At 39.6% G+C, this 20293-nt stretch overlaps 1 protein-coding gene across 2 annotated transcripts; it reads left to right on the top strand.

The window, feature by feature from the left end:
* The first annotated feature begins 375 nt into the window (after window positions 1-375).
* Window positions 376-15654, top strand: ccdc125 (coiled-coil domain containing 125). Of its 2 annotated transcripts, XM_030059171.1 has the most exons (13): window positions 376-538; window positions 2695-2950; window positions 4518-4576; window positions 5419-5505; window positions 5908-5985; window positions 6636-6721; window positions 6805-6887; window positions 7123-7235; window positions 7951-8055; window positions 8497-8641; window positions 9064-9182; window positions 12165-12203; window positions 14788-15654. In XM_030059171.1, the coding sequence occupies exons 2-13, from the start codon at window positions 2695-2697 to the stop codon at window positions 14788-14790; spliced, it is 1173 nt and encodes a 390-aa protein (XP_029915031.1). In that variant the 5' UTR covers window positions 376-538; the 3' UTR covers window positions 14791-15654. The 2 variants fall into 2 exon arrangements, with proteins under 2 accessions (XP_029915031.1, XP_029915030.1); XM_030059170.1 differs by having other exon boundaries at window positions 12165-15654.
* Window positions 15655-20293: the final 4639 nt, after the last annotated feature.

Here is a 20293-nt window from a genome sequence, read left to right as displayed (position 1 = left end):
TTTTTATTTTTTTATTTTTTTGCAAAATACATAAAGAATTACAAGACAACTGTACTTAAAATTATTTAAATAAGTCATTTCTTGTGTTGAAATGCTTTTGAAAAATCTGGAAAATAACTTAAAATATAGGGGTGTGTGGCTTATTGAAAGTTTGGGGTCTAGGTATGTATATGGACAGGACATTGATATTTGCTGTATATTTTTTAAAATGTATTTCCTCACAGACTCCTTGATTGCTTTCTGTATTTTAAATTGGGTGGTCAAAGAATATCGAGGCTCATCCCAAGAAGTCTTTTATTTTGAAGGCCGCAGCGGGTATAGGCGTGTATGTCCTGTCCGGAGCTTGACGCAGCGGGACTCAAGACCATGCTCAAGACGGACTGGAGAAACGTTAAGTTTTATTAGTGGAGCTGGAACCGTCAGGATGGATGGAAAAGTGTGTTTTAACATTTGTTAATATAGTGTGACTGAGTGGTAGCTTCCGGCTGTCTCTTCGTGTCGGTAGAAGCCAAACGGACTTTATTTCCTCAAAGTACAGGTAAGCGGAACCACAGGTAAATGGAAGAACAAGTGCAATATCATTAACGACCAATGGATATGGGAAATGAAGGAAGCGCTCACAGGCTACATGTGTTCAAAATGTTCAGTCTTTAAACATGTACAACAGGTAACAACAGGTGTTATTTTGATTTTGTCACTAAATTTTCCATGTCGCATGTTGTTCTGAGGTCTACGGAATATACGGCAAACATATTGCCAACTGTTTTTAATGTTTTAGGACTGAATCCTCAAATCTTCACACAGTTAAGAAGTTAATGCCTGGCTGACATGAGAAATGAAAATATCAACAGAGGTTAATTTAACCTCTCTCAGCAATTTCATATTCTGCCTGAAACACATTTGTTGTGTTTTCAGGCAAAAATAACATATAAATACATAAAATAATTGATATTTCACCGGTGCTTTCAGGCTTGTTGTAGGGACCTGTCATCGCAGTAGAGCGAGGCAGAGCTCTGATTGGCTGGCTGCTCTCCTGGCCCGCCCTGTTTTTTTTTTTTTTTTCTTAATCATTACTGGCTAATTTCACTCCACACCCTTTCAATCAGGAAAACTCTTTAAAAGGGTAGTTCACCCATTTTCAAAAATGTGATATTCTCACCCTCTAGCTGTTATGTAGATCATTTGAGTTTTCTTTTCTTCCACTCCCCTCTGTCACACCTTTCATGAACCTTTCGTGTACCTGCCAGCCGTTGTGGTAACTGAGGACCAGCACAGGGAGCTTGGACCACACAGGGAAATAGTTCTGCCACTGATTTAAAAAAAAAAAAAAAAAAAAAAAAATCTGAAAATGGTCAAAATTTATTTTGCCGTATCACGCTGTAAAAATTTCTTCAACATCACCAAACTCAACCTTTGTTTATTTAACAATTTCAGTGGATTAATGCAGTTATTTTTAAGGATATTAGCTGGGGGGAGGTCCACCTCAGTGGCAGGAGGCAAACAGCATCCAGCCAGTATCCAGTAACAATGAGAAGAAGATAGCACCACTACTGTCCTACAGAACAGCTAGGCAGAAAGGAAATAATATCATGTATTCAAAAGGGGTGAACTCTTCCTTTAAGGCTAAGTTTGAGCCCAGTTTGACCCCTTTGATGCATGTCATTCCCTCTCTACTGTGACTGAAATAATGCAAAACACCCCCCCTTCCCTGCCAAAAAATGTTTACTGAGAATAGCCCAAATTTTCTATAACGATAAAGTGAAATAATATCCCACATTTCAAAATCGATGAATTATCCCTTTAAGTGAAGTTCATTTACCAGTCTAATGTCATTGCTAGACTTTTTTTGTTGTTGTTGTCATCACTTCAAAAAAAGACTTCAAAAAAAGATTAAATTCCCTGGTGAGATGCACATTGTGCATTATTGGAAGTATTGGCAGAAAACAGAATCCAAACATAAAAACAAAATATATTGGGCTACACTTTCTTAAATTTCGATATGTATCACAATAGCTGTGTCCCAATTCAGGGGCCGCCTCCTGCGAAGGACACAGGCTACAAAGGTGTGGTCCTCAGAGGACAGAAGACGAGACCCTCGTCGTTGCTTTGAAGTGCTGTTCAGTTTAGAGCATCAATATGAGCAGATAAAACTTTTTTTTCCCTCTCCAGCATCAAAGTTCCCACCTTCTTCATTTCAGTTATTTTCCCCATTTGTAAACCTTATTGTTTCCCACTGTTTTCCTGTGGATTCCACAATTCAGTCTTCAAAATCTATTTTTTTAAATTTTGCATTATGTTTTAATTAAAATGGATAATGTTCTAAACAACAGGCTGTTCCTACAGTTCTATTAACATATATGTGTTTGCATGGAGTTTTCACTTTTACACTTCACTTGCTGCCACACTATGGGATTATGGGATTTGGGGGACTACAAAGGATATCCTTGATATGTCCTCCAAATTCTGTGAAAAGAAGGCTGCATATCTTGGTCACATTTGAACAGCCTTGTCAAGCAAGTATGGTGCACTCAGGAAATGCAACCTTAGAAGGAGGTGGCCCCTGAATTGGGAAACAGCTAATATGGTTTACACAGGCAAAATTACATGTTAAATAATCAAACTGATGTTCATCACATTGAACTGCTAGGGAATCTAAAGTGTGACATCAAGACTAATTCAAAAATGTTGGTGTAGATGCAGGGCGGTGGCCTGGATGACGACATGGCTGATGGGGACCTGGGTGACGGGATGGACGTCAGACGGGCACCCAGCTCAAACAGGATGATGAGCCATGGTGCCGCTGGGCCAACAGGGAGCCTTCCACCCAGAACAGAGCTGTTCCGGCAGGGAAGCAGATTATCCGACGCCTCCTGGGTGCCGGGCCGGGATCATGGATTTAACCAGGCAGCAGAGGGTGGGCTGAGTGCTTCCTGGAGGCAGGCAGGGACCGGTAAGGACACTCACCTGTACAAATCTACTTTTGACTTAAAGTTGACACGTGTTATTTTTAACGATCTATATATCATAGGTAGATTCATTTAATTGTCCCTGGTATAACAACCACAAACAAATGAGTGCATGTTGGGGATGATTGGCAGCCTCTAACTTAATCAGAAGAACACTTTGCACTTCTTTTTCATGAGGCAGGTGTGCAGGACCACAACAAGTGGATCAAAAGTGTGCAGAGGTCTGTTTGCAACTTGTGAGCCTCTCTCTTTCACCAGTGGTGTAGTTCTAATGTTTTAAGAGCATCAAATGAAAGGCAAAAACCCTCTTATGCTGTGGTGCTGGGTCTCTTAATTATTTTAAAGAAGAAAATCAAACGTCCCATGCACACTTCACCATACTCCATTTCCAAAAGGCCAGCATCCACACTGAAGTGACTCGAAGTCCCCTATCGAACAGCACAGATCTACAAGTTACCAAAATAGCAACAATGTAGCTAGTGGTTGCCAGTTGTTAGTATGTTAGTATTAGGTTATGGCCTCAGTAGACGTCCCCTTAGTGTCTGCTGCTGATATTTGGCTTCCTATTGTCTCTGTTGACACTGGTGGGAGAGGGAAGGCCCAGCAGCTGTTGCCCAAGGACAGATCATTATCATTATACCTTTATTTCAACTCTAAGGAATGACTGAAGACGTCTTCTCATTAACAGTGGTGTCCAGTTACACATAAAACGCAACAAAATAGAACTAGGCCTTATAATATCGAGAGAGATAAGATACAAAAAAAAGAAAAAAATCATATCCTCATCTCAGATACTCATTACTCATACTCATCAGAAAACATTTACTTTCAAGGTCAGCAAACTCTGAGATCAGGTTCTTAAACAATCCCACTGATATCAGATGGTCCAGGTAATTTGGGGCACAGATGCTAAAGGCAGTTACACACACACACACACACACACACAGGTTTGTTTTCATGGACTCATTTGCACACATTCTCTAACTTGAACCTTAACCTTAAGAGCAAAGTGCCTGTAGCTGTTAAACAGCTCTTGGTGATGGGTTTGGTTTGGTGTTTGGTGTTGTATTTTTAAATTTGTTTTCCTCTCCATAACTAGTCAAATGTAGACTCCATGATGTTGAGCTGACATTATCTCCAGTGCAGCTACCATCGAGTCTGATAGCAGGAAATAAAACCAACAAATATCAAGAGTAAACATCAGGTTTTGGTTTCAGACCCTCATAATCAAAGAGTTCAACTCTTTAAAATGTAAAATTTCGTGAACTCGATCGCTGCTTAGTGGATCGCCTGCACGAAGAGCAGAACCAAGAGATTGAGAAATGTTGTGGGTCATATTTGAACATTTTTGGCGCTTTTTCAGTAGACAAGTTTTTTTTAAATGGAGTTTTGATGTTTTCTCTATGCAGGAGGGAACTGCACGTGTCATGATCATGTTAGCTGATATTAGCTGGCTTTTCTTGTAGAATACACCCACAGGAAAAGCCAAAAGCACACACACACACAGACTTCCCATGATTAGTAATGCACACCACTTTCATGATTCATCAGGTTCCCTGCTTGACTTGTCGAAAGAGGAGCTGACAGAAAGACTGCAGGAAGCAACAAAGGTAGGAGAACAAACAAACTATGGGAAAAGCAAAGAAAGAAATGACTGAAAAATAAATTTCGCCCTTAGATCTCTGCTTAAAGTGATATTTCACTTTCGTATAACATGGGTATTTTTCAGCAACCTCACCACCTCATAAATTTACTTCCAAGTACTTACTGTAGCAGCAGCAGTTGCCCCAAACTAGAATTAGCGTTTCTATCAGGGTTCTTGCCTAAAACAATAACTATCATGTATAAACCAACTGAGGCAGTTACTGTTTTTATGGGCTGATGTATGAGACTATTTTATGGAAGTGAAATGGGACTACAGCAAACAGCAGGAACCATTGTGAGCACATACACACTGCAAAAACTCAGAATCTTACCAAGATTATTTGTCTTATTTCAAGTCAAAAATGTCTTATTCCTAGTCAAAATATCTCATTACACTTAAAATAAGACATGATCACCTCAGAAGTAACTGGTTTATAGACAATTGTCTCTTGTTTCAAGTGAAAATTTGCTTGAAACAAGTGAAAATTTGCTTGTTTCATTGGCAAAATTTGTTTCTTGTTTCTAGCTAATTTTCACTTGAAACAAGTGAAAATTGTCTAAAAACAATTTATTTCTGAGGTGATCATGTCTTATTTTAAGTGTAATGAGATATTTTGACTAGAAATAAGACATTTTTGACTTGAAATAAGACAAATAATTTTGGTAAGATTTTGCGTTTTTGCAGTACAGGTGCAACTACACCTGTATGTTGTGGAAAACTATAGCAAAGGGAAATATTCCTTTAAGTGAGGCTCTAGCTTGACGAAGACATTGAGTGGTACCTGATGGAATCTGTTGTGTGGATTAGGTGGCAGAATTGTTGCACTGTGAGCTGGAGGTGGCACATCGCTACCTGGAGGGCAAATATGAAGCTCTGAAGATCCTACAGGGAAAGGTAGGCCAACACACACACACAGACACGGCATTCTCCCCCTTTATAGCTTTTAGTACAGCTGTCACTTTTTTTATTTTCAAGGTATCTTCACTAAGAATCAGATCAGTCTGAGATGCAGCCCAGGCAGGTCACCACCATGTAATGTGTTAAGTGTGTTAAGAATTTGTGGCAGGCTGTGTAAAGTTGTAGTTCAGAATGTGATTTTCCCTATCAAGTATAATGTGACGCATCTCCAAAGAGCCCAGTCTGTACTACAGCAGCTCATTTTACTATTCAGCACACTTTCAAGCAGAGGTGAGCAACTATTCAGCACAATCAGTCATCATCTGCAATGAACACCCGCAGACATTTGCCTTTGTATGATCGATGCGTGTTTGAAAACCACAGATCTACTCCTTACAGGCTATCCTAGACAAAGCCACCGGTCACACTAAAAACCTGCTGCAGAAGAGCGAGGAGAGAGCCAAGGCTCTGGAGAAGGTAACTGGCTTTCTCTGCTCTGTTGCTCACAAAGCTGCAGGGAACTCAAATAAAGGTTTGGTCTGTTTGCTTTGATCTGTTTGTTTTTATTTTATTTTTTTATCTGCCATAGTAAGTCTCTCTGGCTCTAGCCTTTTTCACTGTGTGTAGAACGGAAACAGGACAACAAACAAGGAAATATGAAATCATCCTGTGCTTTAGATGAAACATGAGTTTCATCTAAAGCACAGGACAAACAAAAAACAACATGAAATTTAATCTATCGCAGTGAGATTCTCATCACTGTAATGTGTGCAAGAAATTTAATACTTCCTCTAAATTTGCAATCTGGCCATTTCCATCATTAAAAATCATATTAGTAATGAGCTTTATACTGGTTCAAGTCTTTACAGAAAAAGCTTTGTTTTCATGTCAAAGTTAATCATAACTAATGATGATGCAGTTGGCCACATTTTATGGATTGCAATAAAAGCAATCGCTCATGTTTATTTAGATTTTGAAATCACTTGAACATACTTTGCAAGAATCACACATGTACAACTGTATGTAGCGTTAACATTAGGATTGTAGAATAATTATCATATGAAGTAACTGAAATGTTAAGCTATTGCATATGGATAGTAGTAATGAATTAAAACCATCCCTTCCAGGAGGTGAATAGTTTGCAGTGGGAGCTCACCTTCAACCAGGTACAGATGAAGAAGTTTGAGCAGTTTTGGGAGCAGAAATACAGCAGGTTGGATTCACTCTACCTTCTGCTCATGTTGTGTCTGTGGATTTTCACGGTCTGGAGTCCTGACATCACTGTTATATGGGCAGGATCTCCAGTGAGAACAAGACTCTGACCGTCAGTCTGGACGAACGAAGGAGGGAGGTTCATCAGCTCCGAGCAGAAAACGGTGGTAAGGGCAGACATTTGGACATAATCACCTCACTCATGTGAAGTGAAGTGATTTTATCTGCAAAATGCGGATTATGCATTTGTTTAAAGTGAAGTGCATACATTTTTAATTTTCATTTACTGCACTCAAATGCAATCTAATGTAAAGTAATATAATATTCATCTAATTAATCAATCATCTAATCAATGAATGGACATCATATTAATGGTGTGTATGTCTGTGTATGTGTGTGTAGTTTTGAGTCAGCAGTGTTTGGAGCTCCTCTCCATGCTGAGCGTTAGAGAGCAGAGGGCTTGCCAAGCAACCAGCCCTCCGCGTGGCCCGGACAGGGAGGATGCTGAGGCGGAGGTGAGGGAGGATGGACCAACGTTGTATGGAGACAGAAAGCAACATTCACTCTTCTCTGCTCTTGAAAAGTTAAAACAACCACAGGGAGTTTTTAATATAAATTTAATCCTTACGCCTCTATATGACCTACATAAGCAAACAAGATCATCAGTGAGAAGATTGGCTATTTCTATAGAGTTTTTCTAAATGTTTGTCACCGTGTCACTGTTCCCGTGGAAACAGAATTAATGACTTACGACATGCAGATGAGAAGAGTCGATGTTTACATTTTCCCAGGCTATATATGTCTGTGCTGAGACTCACAGGGCTGAGATCTGACTTCAAAGCTCTGTATTAATTGTTTCTATATTACCTAATTTAACATTAATGTAGTCAGTAAGTCTGTGGGTTGTCCTCATGTTAACATCACATGTATCTGTCTGAGCTCTGCAGCTCCCCGGTGGCCCGTGTTAACTGTCAGATCTGTTTCACAGTTAACCAGGCTCCGCTGTATGTACCTTGGCTCTGCCTCTGGCTCCATGTCTTGTTGTGAACTGCTGTGTCTTGACTGTGGACCGCACATAGAGTCCAAGACAAATCTCCCTTTGGGCACCATCTAATTTAATCTAATCTAAAACAATCTTAGTAATGGTGTAGGTCCACTGTGAGCCACCAGAACAGCTTCAGTGCTCCTTGGCATAGAGTCTCCATATCTCCCTGTCTGTCTGTTTGCTAGCTGGCAGAACTGGGGGCTTGCCAGTGTCCAGGTGTTGCTGAAGCTTGTCCCTGTAGTCAGAGCGCTGCCACCAGCAGGAAGCAGCTGCTCCAGCTCCGACAGGAGGTACTGTACATACTTTGGATTCTCATTTTCTTAACATGCTCAATGTCCATTTTTCTGAATTTATCTGATGTGCACATGTCCTTCTATATTTTCACATCTTTGAAATATTAAACCATCACCCCCACTCTACCTATTCTTTTAGTAATCTTTTTCTTTTATCTTCTTATAATTAACCATATTTTATAATCTGATTCTTATATAATATATCTTATAACTGTCCTGTGGTTTACATGTTAATTGGATTTTATGAAATGCATTAGAGTTTTAGAGTTTTAAAAAGTTATATTTGTTATGTTATAGTTTGTATGTAAAACAAATAACATTACAATTAATCTTGTTAATATGCACTGTATCTGTATATGTATCTGTGTGTGTGTGTGTGTGTGTGTGTGTGTGTGTGTGTGTGTGTGTGTGTGTGTGTGTGTGTTGGGGGGATTCTAGCTGGATGCCCAGCAAAGGAGGAGAGAGGAGGCATTAATGGTTGCTGATGCTTTTCGCATTGCCTTCGAGCAGCAGCTGAGGAAACGAAGTGAACACTTCCTGTTGCGGGCCAACATGCTCAAGTCCCATCAACACAAGGCTGAAGGCAAGCCTGATGTCAGCACAGCATACAGAGCTAGATCAAGCTAGATCACACTAGACTTGTTAGATCTGGTTCTTAAACCCGATCTGTGGAGACCTTAAATTGGCTTCACTTTATTCACTCAAACAGTGGCTGATAGGATGAAATGCATTGACAGGTCTTGCATACATTTTTGAATCTGATATGCAGAATTGCTCCACACATAAGTATATTTTATAGCTTTGTAAAGAATCGGTACCAGACGTTGACAGGTTATGAGTGTTTGAAGATTGATAACTAATTTTAAGTAGGTTTTGAACAAATTGATTAAATACAATGGAATTTTCTCAGATTTTCTCTAGCCTTCAAATGTAATTTCATTTCATTCATTATTGGTCAGAGAAATGTCTTGTCAGCATCAGAGGTTCTGTTTTTTTTCCTTTCAGGCTCTTACAGGAGATCTTTAATCAGTGTAGGTCAGAGGTTGAGAGAATTGCTGCCTGCCAGCTTCGAGGTGAAGATGCCTGATGATCCGACAGAGGTACTCTACAGACTGCTGGACTTGGTTGGTATTCTTTCTCATACTGCTCTTCTCTCACAGGCCAGCATTAAGTCCTCCCATTAGCTGTAGAAATAATAATAACAAAAAAAAATCATATTCAATATGAAAAAAATTATCAGTGCTTCTTTCTTCCATGAAACAATCCATCACCAAAGCAGAGTGTAAAAATGGTTAATTTGGTTTCTGTGACACTTCAAAACAGAGCCATACTTTGGGGTGTGCCACTATCCTCAGTTCTGAGTTTCTGCCCAAGTTGGAAAGCAGTTCCACTCTTGCACAGATATGCTCATCATTAATTGTATTGTTGATGGTGGAACCATGTGCATTAGTCTTCACAACCTCGTTGAGGCTCAAACCTGTGATCAAATCTGTGAGGTTATGATCCTTTTGAGCCCAGCTTTGGTCATGTTCAGATTATGCTGTTCATATGGAATGTAGAAAACTTGATTATACAAATAATCTGCAGTGATACACATTCCATGTAAGGTTTTCCTCTAAGTTGATTAAATTGTTTTGTTCCCCAGATAGTAAGTACCCTGCCTCTCTTCCTAAAATGCTTTAGTAAACAAATGCTGAACTTTATTATCTGCCAGTGTTTGTTTCTCAGGTGTCACAGTAAGCTGATGCTAAGTGAATGAATGGAGAGTAAACTTTTGCCTGGAGATGGAATTCTGGATCTAATTTATGGATTTTTTTCTCTTTGGGGAAAATCCATCATTTTTCATATACAGTGTCCAGATGTCAAATTATTTTACAGTAATTACAAAAATAGCACTATTTTTCCCCACAGTTGATCACAAAAATCTCAAAAAAACTAACAAATCAGAGACAAATCACTACATGACTTCTGAGTCCTATTTGTCCAGCACACTGAAATGTCCCAGACACATTGGCTGGCACTAGTTTTCAGAATTAATTTTAATTTTAATTAATTTGCGCAATAACCCAATGCACCCAGAATTGGAGGGCTCATATTGCATGATGTCAGCATCTTTTAGATAAACTGATGGAAACACTTTGATAACACTTCCAGAGTGAATGTTTAGGCTATTATGTGAGTTTTACATTTGGAATTTTATAGCTTTGCCTTTGACATAAATGACTAAACCCCTGACTGTGCAGCAATAAATGTAAAGTTAATGACTGCAGCTTCATGCAGAAGCTCTGGCTTAGGGCCCCCTGCACTCTTGGGGGCCTGGGCCTGTGCCCAGTAAGCCTGTTAAGTAATCCATCCATGTGTTACTGTGGAAACTGCATTTGACTGTTCCAAAACCCAACACTGGACAGAATAAGGTGTTTACATATCTCAGTATCCTGGTTAATATTGGAATATCCCAGCTGGCACCTTTGGGTTTTTCATTACCAGGAAATGAGCTTATCCTGGTTACTGTAAATGGGATATGGCATTTTTATGTGCCAGAATATAGAAGAATATTAGAGCATGCTGATCATAACCGGAATATTAATGTGCCTGTTAACATGCTCTGTTTCTGAAACAGCAGGTTGAACAATTGTGCCATCTGAATGAACCTTAATGGAAAAAAAGATGCTTAGGTGAGAAATATACAAAAGAATGAGGGTGAGCCTTCATTCTGGAGGCCTGGGGGACAAACTTCATGTGGACCACCCTCCCCCATGTTCACACTGGATGAAATGATGAATATGAACACAAACCAAAATAGACACTCAAAAGAAATTAAAATGACGTGATTATTTCTTCTCCCTCTCCCAACAATGCATGATGAAAAGAAGAGCTAAATATTTGTAAAGGAACAGACACTGACTGACGTTTTGGGGATTTTTTGGCATTACTGCTTTGTTCGATAGTGACAGTAGGGAGAGACAGGGGTGACATGCTGCAAAGGGCCTGGTCCAGAACCAAACCCAGGCCAATGTTTAGCCTTGATACATGGTACACACTCTACCAGGCGACGAGATGCCCCTATTGACTATTCTTGACTCTTAAGATATTAAAATTCCTTCTAAGTAGCTACTGTATTTTCTTTACACATTCAAGCAAACATTTCCTCTTCATTATGAATGAAGTAATGCTTGTTGCTTATAGGACAGGTTTTCTATTTTAAAGTTAGGCCCTATTTACAGATTGTCTGGCATCATTCTTTGACATAGTCACCATCATTTCACTGTATGCTTCAGTACTGATCCTGATATCAATGTGCTGCAGGCTCCCAAAACTAAGATAATGTTTTGTTTTTTTTTTATTTTTATTTTGTTTTATGTTTTTTCAAAGCCATTTAGCATTGCCCAGCTGATTGCTATTGTAAGTGGTTGCACATCAATATCAGGATTGATACAGAACCAACTGGTGAAATGGTGCTCTCTGTGTCTGAGGTCTGTTAATCTGTAAATAGGCCCTAGGCTCCAAAATAATGAACCTATCATTTAACATAAGATAGCAATGCATGAAGTGTGAACAGCTGTTTACCTAACATTATCAGAGTAATTTAGATACCCGCATCTATGATGAGTCAATTTATATGGACCATATATCATATGTATAATATATATGTAATATAGTGACAGTACACCTAGATATGGTCCACATGCTGATAGGAATGTAAAGAAATTGAATATATATTAAAACAAACCATGGCTGGGTATGCATATTATTTACTGAGTCAACTCTGAATTTAAGATTTATACAGAACCACAAAATACCAAGACAATGAACAACTGGGACCTTCGGTGATTGGGGGTCACTGATGGTCTGGGACCTGGGGACTGTGCTCCATGTACCAGCAGTTGATCCTTGGCCCAAGGGCTATCGATCCACCTAATTCCATGTGAATTATCTTAATAGCAACATATAGGGGTAAAAAAGATGTCCTGCCAACTTTTTGGCAGAAGTAAAGAAATTTACAGTGTTCATGAATTGTCATCATGTCAGGAGACATTATTGACTGAAATTGGTCTGGGGAGTTATTTCTTTCATTTTTTTTACTTATTTTGTTTTTCCTGTTATAGTTGAATGACAAAGAAGAGGCTCTGGCCCATCAGAGGAAGGTGAGCATCATGCTAGCCCACAGTGCTGAGGAGCTGCAGAAACAATTGCGTTCAGATTCAAAGTGTCAGCAACAATATCTAGCAGACCCATCACGACCCATCAAGATCCAACCACAAAACCCACCAGTTCCCAATATCCAACCACAGCAACCACCAGACCTATCATTGCCTCAAATCCAAACAAAACAGCCATTAGACCCATCAGAGTCCAAGATCCAGCTGCAGCAATCACAAGATTCATCAGAATCTAAGATCCAACTGCAGCAACCACCAGACCCATCTGTGCCTAAGATCCAAACACAGCAGCCTCAGGAACCAACAGTGCCTGAGATTCAACCGCAACTTCCATACCCATCAGAGTCCAAGATCCATTCACAGCAACTACTATACCCCTCAGAGTCCAATATCCAACCACAACAATCAATACACACAGCAGAGCTCAAAATCCAACAACAGCAACCACCACATGTAGCAGACTCTGAAATCCAACCTCAGGGGCTACCAGACCCATCAGTTCCCAATAACCAAACACAGCAATCACCAGACACATCAGAGTCCAAGACCCAACTGCAGCAACCACCAGACTCATCAGAGCCTAAGGTCCAACTTCAGCAACCAGCAGACTCATCAGAGTCCCAGATCCAAGCACAGAAACCTCAAGACCCATCCATGCCTATGATCAAAGTGAAGCAACCACAAGACCCATCAGAACCTAAGCTCCGTGTGCAGCAATCACTAGACCCATCACAGTCCATGATACAGTCACAGCAACCAACACAACCAGCAGAGACCAACATCCAATCACAGCAACCAACACATCCAGCAGAGACCAACATCCAATCACAGCAACCAACACATCCAGCAGAGACGAACATCCAATCACATCAACCAACACATCTAACAGAGACCAACATCCAACCACACCAACAAACACATTCAGCAGAGGCCAAAATCCAACCACAGGAGCTACCAGACCCATCAGTTCCCAATAACCAAACACAGCAATCACCAGACTCATCAAAGTCCAAGACCCAACAGCAGTGACCATCATACAAATCAAAGCCTAAGGTAAAACTGCAGTAACCATCAGACCCATCAGATCCCAAGATCCAAATGCACTAAACACCAGACCCATCAGAGCTCAAGATCCAACTACAGCAACCAACACACCCAGCAGAGTTTAAGACCTAATCAGAGCAGCCACCAGGCCCATCAGAGTCAAAGATCCAATTGTAGCAACCACCAGACCAGAATGTTAAATCAGTAGGCTTCAGCCAAAAAGTCAATTTAAGTAAATTTTGTATTTCGAATCAGTATATGATTCTAAGCCAGGCCACGTTAGCCCAAAGCAGACTTTAGGCTCAGTAAACAGTGTCAGTCTCCAGGGCTGAGACAAACTGCTCAGTGATAATGCCAAGTTTGTCTGCACAGTGTCTTGAAGCAACAAAAACACTACTTGAGGCCAGTTGTGGTGCTTTACATTCCCTGTAGGGACTTGTTTCAGCACTGATGGGACAAGGGCACCTTGCTATCCACATGGATGCTCTTTGCTCTGTGCCTCCTGACAAGCAGAATGTTTACAAACGTGTCCCACTCCAATACTTATCTTTTTTTTTTTTTTTTTTTTTTTTTGCATTTCTGCTTTATTTGACAGTCACAGTAGAGAGTCAGGAAAGGCAGGGGAGAGAGATAGATAAGAGGGGATGCCTTGCAGCAGAGGGCAGAGGTCAGATTTGAACCCAGGACGCTGCGATCAGGACTCAGCCTTAAGTCTTATCCAGTGAGATAAAGGGGCGCCCTCTTCTGGCCTTATCTATTTGGTCAACCGGTAATAACAATAACCGGTAATAAACAATAAGTAGATTTAACTGAATTAAACTGGGTTTAGTTCCTCACTTAAACCCCAGTTAAATACACACACACACACACACACACACACATATATATATATATATATATATATAGTATGTGTGTGTGTATTTTTTTTACAGTTTTGATTTTTTTTCTTGGGACTAAATTTTTTTTCTTGTAATTTCTTACATTACATTTCTTCTTGATTTTTGATTGTTTATGATTGTTTCATGTCATTTTTTACAGAATTTTTGCTAAGTAATCAAAATAATTGTCATGCCATTTTTCTTGTGATATTTTTACTAATTTTAACTTATTTTACTTATTTATTAATTTTTTTTTCTAATTTGCACATTACCACTTTTTCCCATGTTTGTGAAAGAAATCAAGTAAATTCCTCAGGTTTCAGGGTTAATTGAGCTTTCAAAAAATAAATAAATTAGTGAATAAATAAATAAATAAGAAATTGTGATAGGTTGTGGGGCCTTTGGTGTTGTGCCTGATGTGCATACTGGGCCCATCAGCTCTGCAGGTGAGAATGAACAGGTAGTCAGTGCAAAATATCTATCCAAGTGTGTGTGTGTGTGTGTGTGTGTGTGTGTGTCAATGGGTGTCGGTCACTGTTATGTCAGGATAGTACATATTTGTGCAAGGTGTCCCACCAGAGTGGGACACCTTGCTTGTGTTTGTGTGTTATCTGTTTGTGTTCTTGACGTGTCATTGAACAAAGCAGTGAGCTCTGTGCTCCAGAGCAGCCCAGGGGTGCTGTTCCGTAGCATGGCCTGACCTCTGACCTCCTGTGGATGGGACTAAGAGAGAACACTACTTCTCCTCAGAGATCAGTAAAATGTCACATGCTTATCATTATTTTAGCCAAGTTGACAAGTGTAACTATACCCAGACCAGTCACCAGGTGGCGGTATAGGCTAACATAAAACCACTGCTCCCTCTCAGTTTTGAACCACCTCATCTGATCACATTTTATTATGATGCTTCATGGCATGAGAAATATAGTTAGGCTTCTGGCTTGTCATGTCAGTGCTGTTAGTTTTTTTTTTTTGTTTTTTGTTTTTTAGTTAATGTGTAACAGTGTTTAACCTAGAAATGTGTTTGCATGATAACTGTATTAAACTTGAACATTTCAACGTAATTGAATAAGAGGCTAATGTTCATTGAATTTCCACCGGTAATGCAGTTGAACACTGCACATATAAATTAATATATAATAAGGGAATCATGTTTAGAGGTAGGAAGTGTATTATACATTATTTCCAAAAACAATGCACATCAGGTATTTTAGTGATTAAGCACTGAAGTTGTGGGAGTCTATAGTTAAGTATTGCAATTCTATATTACAATTTATTGTGATTTTTGTTGTTTGAATTATATCAATTCAGGGATCAAAATTTTGATGCAAAAATGAATAAATAATCATGATACTTATGTGAACTGATTTTTTTTTGGGCCATCCCTGATGAATGCCGGCATTGTAGGTGATACATTGCTTCTCAAAGTGGGGTCCAAGCCTCAAAATGAGGAATAATGTTGAAAATGAAAAAAATGAAAATGAAAAATAATAAAGTGACTAGTAACTGGTTAATTTCATTGTTTTTTTTGTTTTGTTTTGTTTTGTCTTTTGGGGGGGTGGATGGTTACAAAACAACTGTATCTAACTAACTATGTGTGTTTGCTGACCGGGCAGTGAAAACGCATCGAGACATGCACCCCAGCCGACACACAGGCCGGCCTCTGGCACGGGAAGGACTACTAGTTGCATGTTAACACTGACAAGATTATTATTTTTTTCTTTTTTTAAAATGACACAAACAGTTTTTTTTGTTTGTTTTTTTCAGGTTAACTGAGCTGTTCCTTCTCATTTCTGCTCACCTCTAAGTTGTAGTGTTGAAATGTGTGGTTGTGCTGTTTACCCCTCACCATAACTTGCTAATTTCTCTATTATTTAGGAACCCAAATACATATTGTTTTTGGATGGATTATCATTAATATTCTGCCCTAAAAATATCTGGACCTCAGAAACTGTAAGAGCTTGAGATCGTAAACTTGGCTTCCTCTTTTTCTCTAAATGACACACTTCCTTGTTAGCTAGTAAAGCTTTCTTTACACTACTTCTGACCTTTAAACCCAGTTTTTTTTTCACACACAATGGACATCATTGGATAATTCATTCCGTTTGATAAGAATATTCTCACACTCAACAGCCACCGTTATTCAAGCGCATTTAAAATTATGTATACAATTATAATCCAATTTTCTGACCGATCAAAGCCAGTAGCTCACCCACTGACATACTGCCCGTAGTCCAACCTCAGGGTAAGAAGGACAAATGCATTTTGCAGGAGCTGTAACAGGCCAGTTACCAGTTTGTGTCTCCTTGTGCTGCATGTGACATGTTACTCTCCATCCTAGACCAGGAGCACTGTCAGTCACTTTGCAGGACTATGCTTCAGATACCACATTAATTACTATATTTAGTGAGGATCTCTTGAGATATTTGTATGCTGTGTTATTTTGATCCCGCCATGACTGACATTTTCCCCAGAGGCTCTCTAATCCTGGTGCATAGACTGGAGTATTCACCAGGATAGGTTACTGCATTGCTATAGCTGGAGTTGTGTGAAGAGATTTATTATATTCATGGTATAGTAATACAGGCCATTTTTAAAACCCTTGTATCAAGTGTTCTGTCAGTCAGTTTGTAGTAGCATTTCCTTTTTTGTTTCATTTGACTGACCAGGGGCCACATCTATAAATGCTTCATACACACAAATTGGGCCTTGAGAGATGCATGCGCTACTTTTCACACCAAAAATGCCATTTAGGAAAAAAAACATACTTGACAAGAGAGAGAGAGAGAGAGAGGAGAAAAAAAAAGTTGAACTCATGCGTATGCACATTTTGGACGCACTGAGAAATGGCAAAGCAGTGCAATAAATTGGGTTCTAATGACCTGTCAACCATCACTAAAATGTCCTGCCAAGTAACCAAAGTAAATGACAGTAACAAATTGCTTTGCTGTAGGCTGGCAGCAGAGCAGAGCCTACCACAGGCCCGCACGGTGCTGCCAGCGCCTTCTCTGCTCACGTTCTGTCCAGACAGTATTATGTTCCTCAGTGCATCGCTCTTTTCCACATCTGAACTGATCTACATGGATGTTTATGGCACAAAGTGACTGCTGTGAACCAAACAGCTACCAGCTATGGAAAGACCAAGTCATGTGATGGCCTGGACAGCTAGCAGACAGGAGGAGGCACAATCAGGAAGACTTTATTGATCCCCAAGGGGAAACTGGGTCAGCAGCAGTTGAGTCAAATTCTCAAGAACAATATATTATAAGCATAAGTCAAATTATAAGAAATAGGAAAAGAAATACAAAATAGAAAAATATGTGCATTACAAATTTAGAGAAAAAAGTATGTGCATTATGTAGAAATATTTTCATTAATCCTACTTGTGCATGAATCCTCGCTGTAAAAAAATATGTGCATTATGTATAAATATGTGCAGTAATCCAACAAAAATATTACAATAATAAACACAGAAATAAGAATTTGAGTTTATGTAAAGAGCAAACCTATATACACCATCTACACCAGGCTATTGCACAGTTAAACAGGCCGTGTCTCCTGCCAAAGATGATCTGTGCTACATTCAAGACAAGTTCCAAGTTGTTAAAAATAAATTGAAACTTGAAATATACTGGTTGGAAATGCAGGTTTAATTGCAGAGCTCTGATTTCTCCGACTTGATGTCAGTGAAACATCACACCGCATCAAACATGGTGGGCCTTCATCATTTTAGAAGTCTTTATCAATGTTTGAACGCATGGTATTGATGTGTATTTAGGCAATCTCTGAAATACGTTTACAATCTGTGAAATACATTTACATTTCACTCTGATTATAGCAATGTGGACTTTAACAGCTTTTTTACTGTCTATTTTTGGTTAGTGGTGGTAGACTTCATAGCGCAGTGAGTCCTTATTTATTTAATCCCAGAAATGCTGATGAAAGTAGCCCCTGAGTCGACCATCTTGCGTTTTTCTGTGTCTCTGCTGCCAGGGCCTTCACAGCATCACCATGGCAGCAGTGTCCCGGGCCAGCTGGCTACAGCCTGGCAGAGTTCAGTTTGCTCCTGTGGCTGGGAGAAGGTAACTACTAGTGAGGGCAGTGTGCAAAAACCAGGGCTGTGTTCCAAAAGCATACTACATACTAAGGATGCACAGTAATATCGGTATATCGGCTTTAAAATGAAATATTGGTACTGGCCTGAAATAAGAATTTGAAAGATCAAGCTGAGACCTGTTTTTAGTGTTTTCTAGAGTGTGTGGGCTACCTGGCCAAATCTGTGCATTAACGCAGCACCTCCATAGGGAACACCGGCGTAGCTACAGTGACACTTGGACAGGGAGAATCATGCGCTATAGATATGGCGACATTTTGACACAGAACTGAAAGATTGGGTTTAACAATGACCGTTGCATTAAGGGTTTGGAAAAAGATAAGACAGTGCTGAGAAATGCGTTCAACCAATTATAAAAACTTGAAAAATGGCATCCTCCTCTTTTACTAGCCCTCCTGTCAACCGACTACACAAACATCTGTGAATGCAAAACTGGGGGTCTTCCCTCAGAAAAATGCCAAAATTTGAAAAGTTTTCCTGCAATTCTACACTATTCAGTTTGTAGCCACACTCAACCCTACTCTCCCTCCCTCACTCTGTGTGGGACGTAACAAACCCTATTTTATGCAGTGATTCTTTGTTTTTCTATGCAATTCAGTGTTACATTTGATAATAATGCCTTATGTCAAGAACTTTTTTTTTTTTTTTTTTAAGTTCTTGGTGGAGCCAGCTGGTTCCATATAGAACCTTTTTAGCAAATGCTTTTGCTAATGTGAAGCCATCTACTAAATAAGGTGGTTCTTCAGTACTTAATGGTTCTCCATAGAACTATTAAAGAAGCATTTTAGAACCATTATTTTTCTTTCCAGGGATTCAACTAGCAGCCCTTCAGTCACATGACCATATCTGTAATCTCTCAGTTATTGCTATCCCCAAATACATGTATGTATTGTGTGAGTGTGTGTGTGTGTGTGTGTGTGGTAGGTAGTGTTTGGACAATCCCAGCACTCAGCCTGTCTGTCATCTTGTTTCTCTTGACCTCTTGGGCACAGAGGACCATTGATCAGTATGTTTGGGCCCTTTGCTCCCATGGTGACCAGCAGCGCTCCTGTTTCAGAAGAAAACCGAGCTAAAATCAATCCGGGTCAGCTGCTCAAATTGAAGCAGGTCAATAACTCAACAGGAAAAACCACACATAAGAGAGAAACGGGTGTCCCGTCTTGGCTACCACAAATATATTCAACACACAAAACAGTGTGAGAGGTTTGGGGGGAGGATTTTACTTACAGGTATTTAATGTTAAAAAACAAAAAAAAAAAAATAAATAAATAAACGTGGGTTTTGTGAGTTGTGAACTTGGGCTGTCATTAGATGATCTGCTGAGCTGAGTAATGACTGGACTGAGTAATGATGACTAATGCTGTGATCACACCTCCTGTTGGGATTCTTTGGACTAAAGCAAAAAAAAAGAAAGAAAGAACTGAATCAATAGAAAATTCTTTGTTGCTGCATTATTGTTTGGGCTCACACTGCACAATTACAAGCTAACCAGTGAAGTTAAAAAAAAACAAACAAAAAAAACTCACATGGACTCACAAGTAGCGTGCGAGTTTCCTTCTGCACAAGCCAAGTGTGATGGTTTGTCTGTGCTCCTCTTCTCTACTGAAGAAAAAGTTGCAAATGAGCATCAGTCCAGATTTCATTTTGCTATGCAAGGCGCTGCAGGCATGAGGACCTTCTGGCAGAGCTAGAATTTAGCCCAAAAAATTCAAACACAGGCCAACCTAAGCCTGAATATTAGCAGCAGTCTGAGCATGACTACAAGCCATTTTAGCCCACTAGCAACAGTGTGTTGCTCTACACGTGTGTAGGCAGCAAGCTCAAACAGAAAGGGCAAAGCAGAGTTTTAATGAAAAGTTTGCTTTATACAATATTGGCATAAAGGAGTTATTCTGGGAAGAACAAACTCTGGTGTGAACATCTTCCCACCGTTACAAACTTTTTCAGTCCCATTATCAACAACACACTGAGGCAGTGTCAGTCATGTGTTTTACTGTGCACATGCTGTGTGCAGTGAATGATACAATCTTGAGGGTAGA

The sequence above is a fragment of the Myripristis murdjan genome, chromosome 9, assembly GCF_902150065.1.
Source record: "Myripristis murdjan chromosome 9, fMyrMur1.1, whole genome shotgun sequence".
Classification (NCBI taxonomy): domain Eukaryota; kingdom Metazoa; phylum Chordata; class Actinopteri; order Holocentriformes; family Holocentridae; genus Myripristis; species Myripristis murdjan.
The sequence above is the reverse complement of the archived record's forward strand: the minus strand, read 5'-3'. Positions and strand labels throughout refer to the sequence as shown.

Coding starts and splice junctions, on each gene's coding strand:
- ccdc125 (XM_030059170.1), top strand. CDS start 2,695: ATGCAGGGCGGTGGCCTGGATGACGACATGGCTGATGGGGACCTGGGT. Junction 5,506..5,907: donor TGAAGATCCTACAGGGAAAG/GTAGGCCAACAC, acceptor TACTCCTTACAG/GCTATCCTAGACAAAGCCAC. Junction 8,642..9,063: donor CCATCAACACAAGGCTGAAG/GCAAGCCTGATG, acceptor TTTTCCTTTCAG/GCTCTTACAGGAGATCTTTA.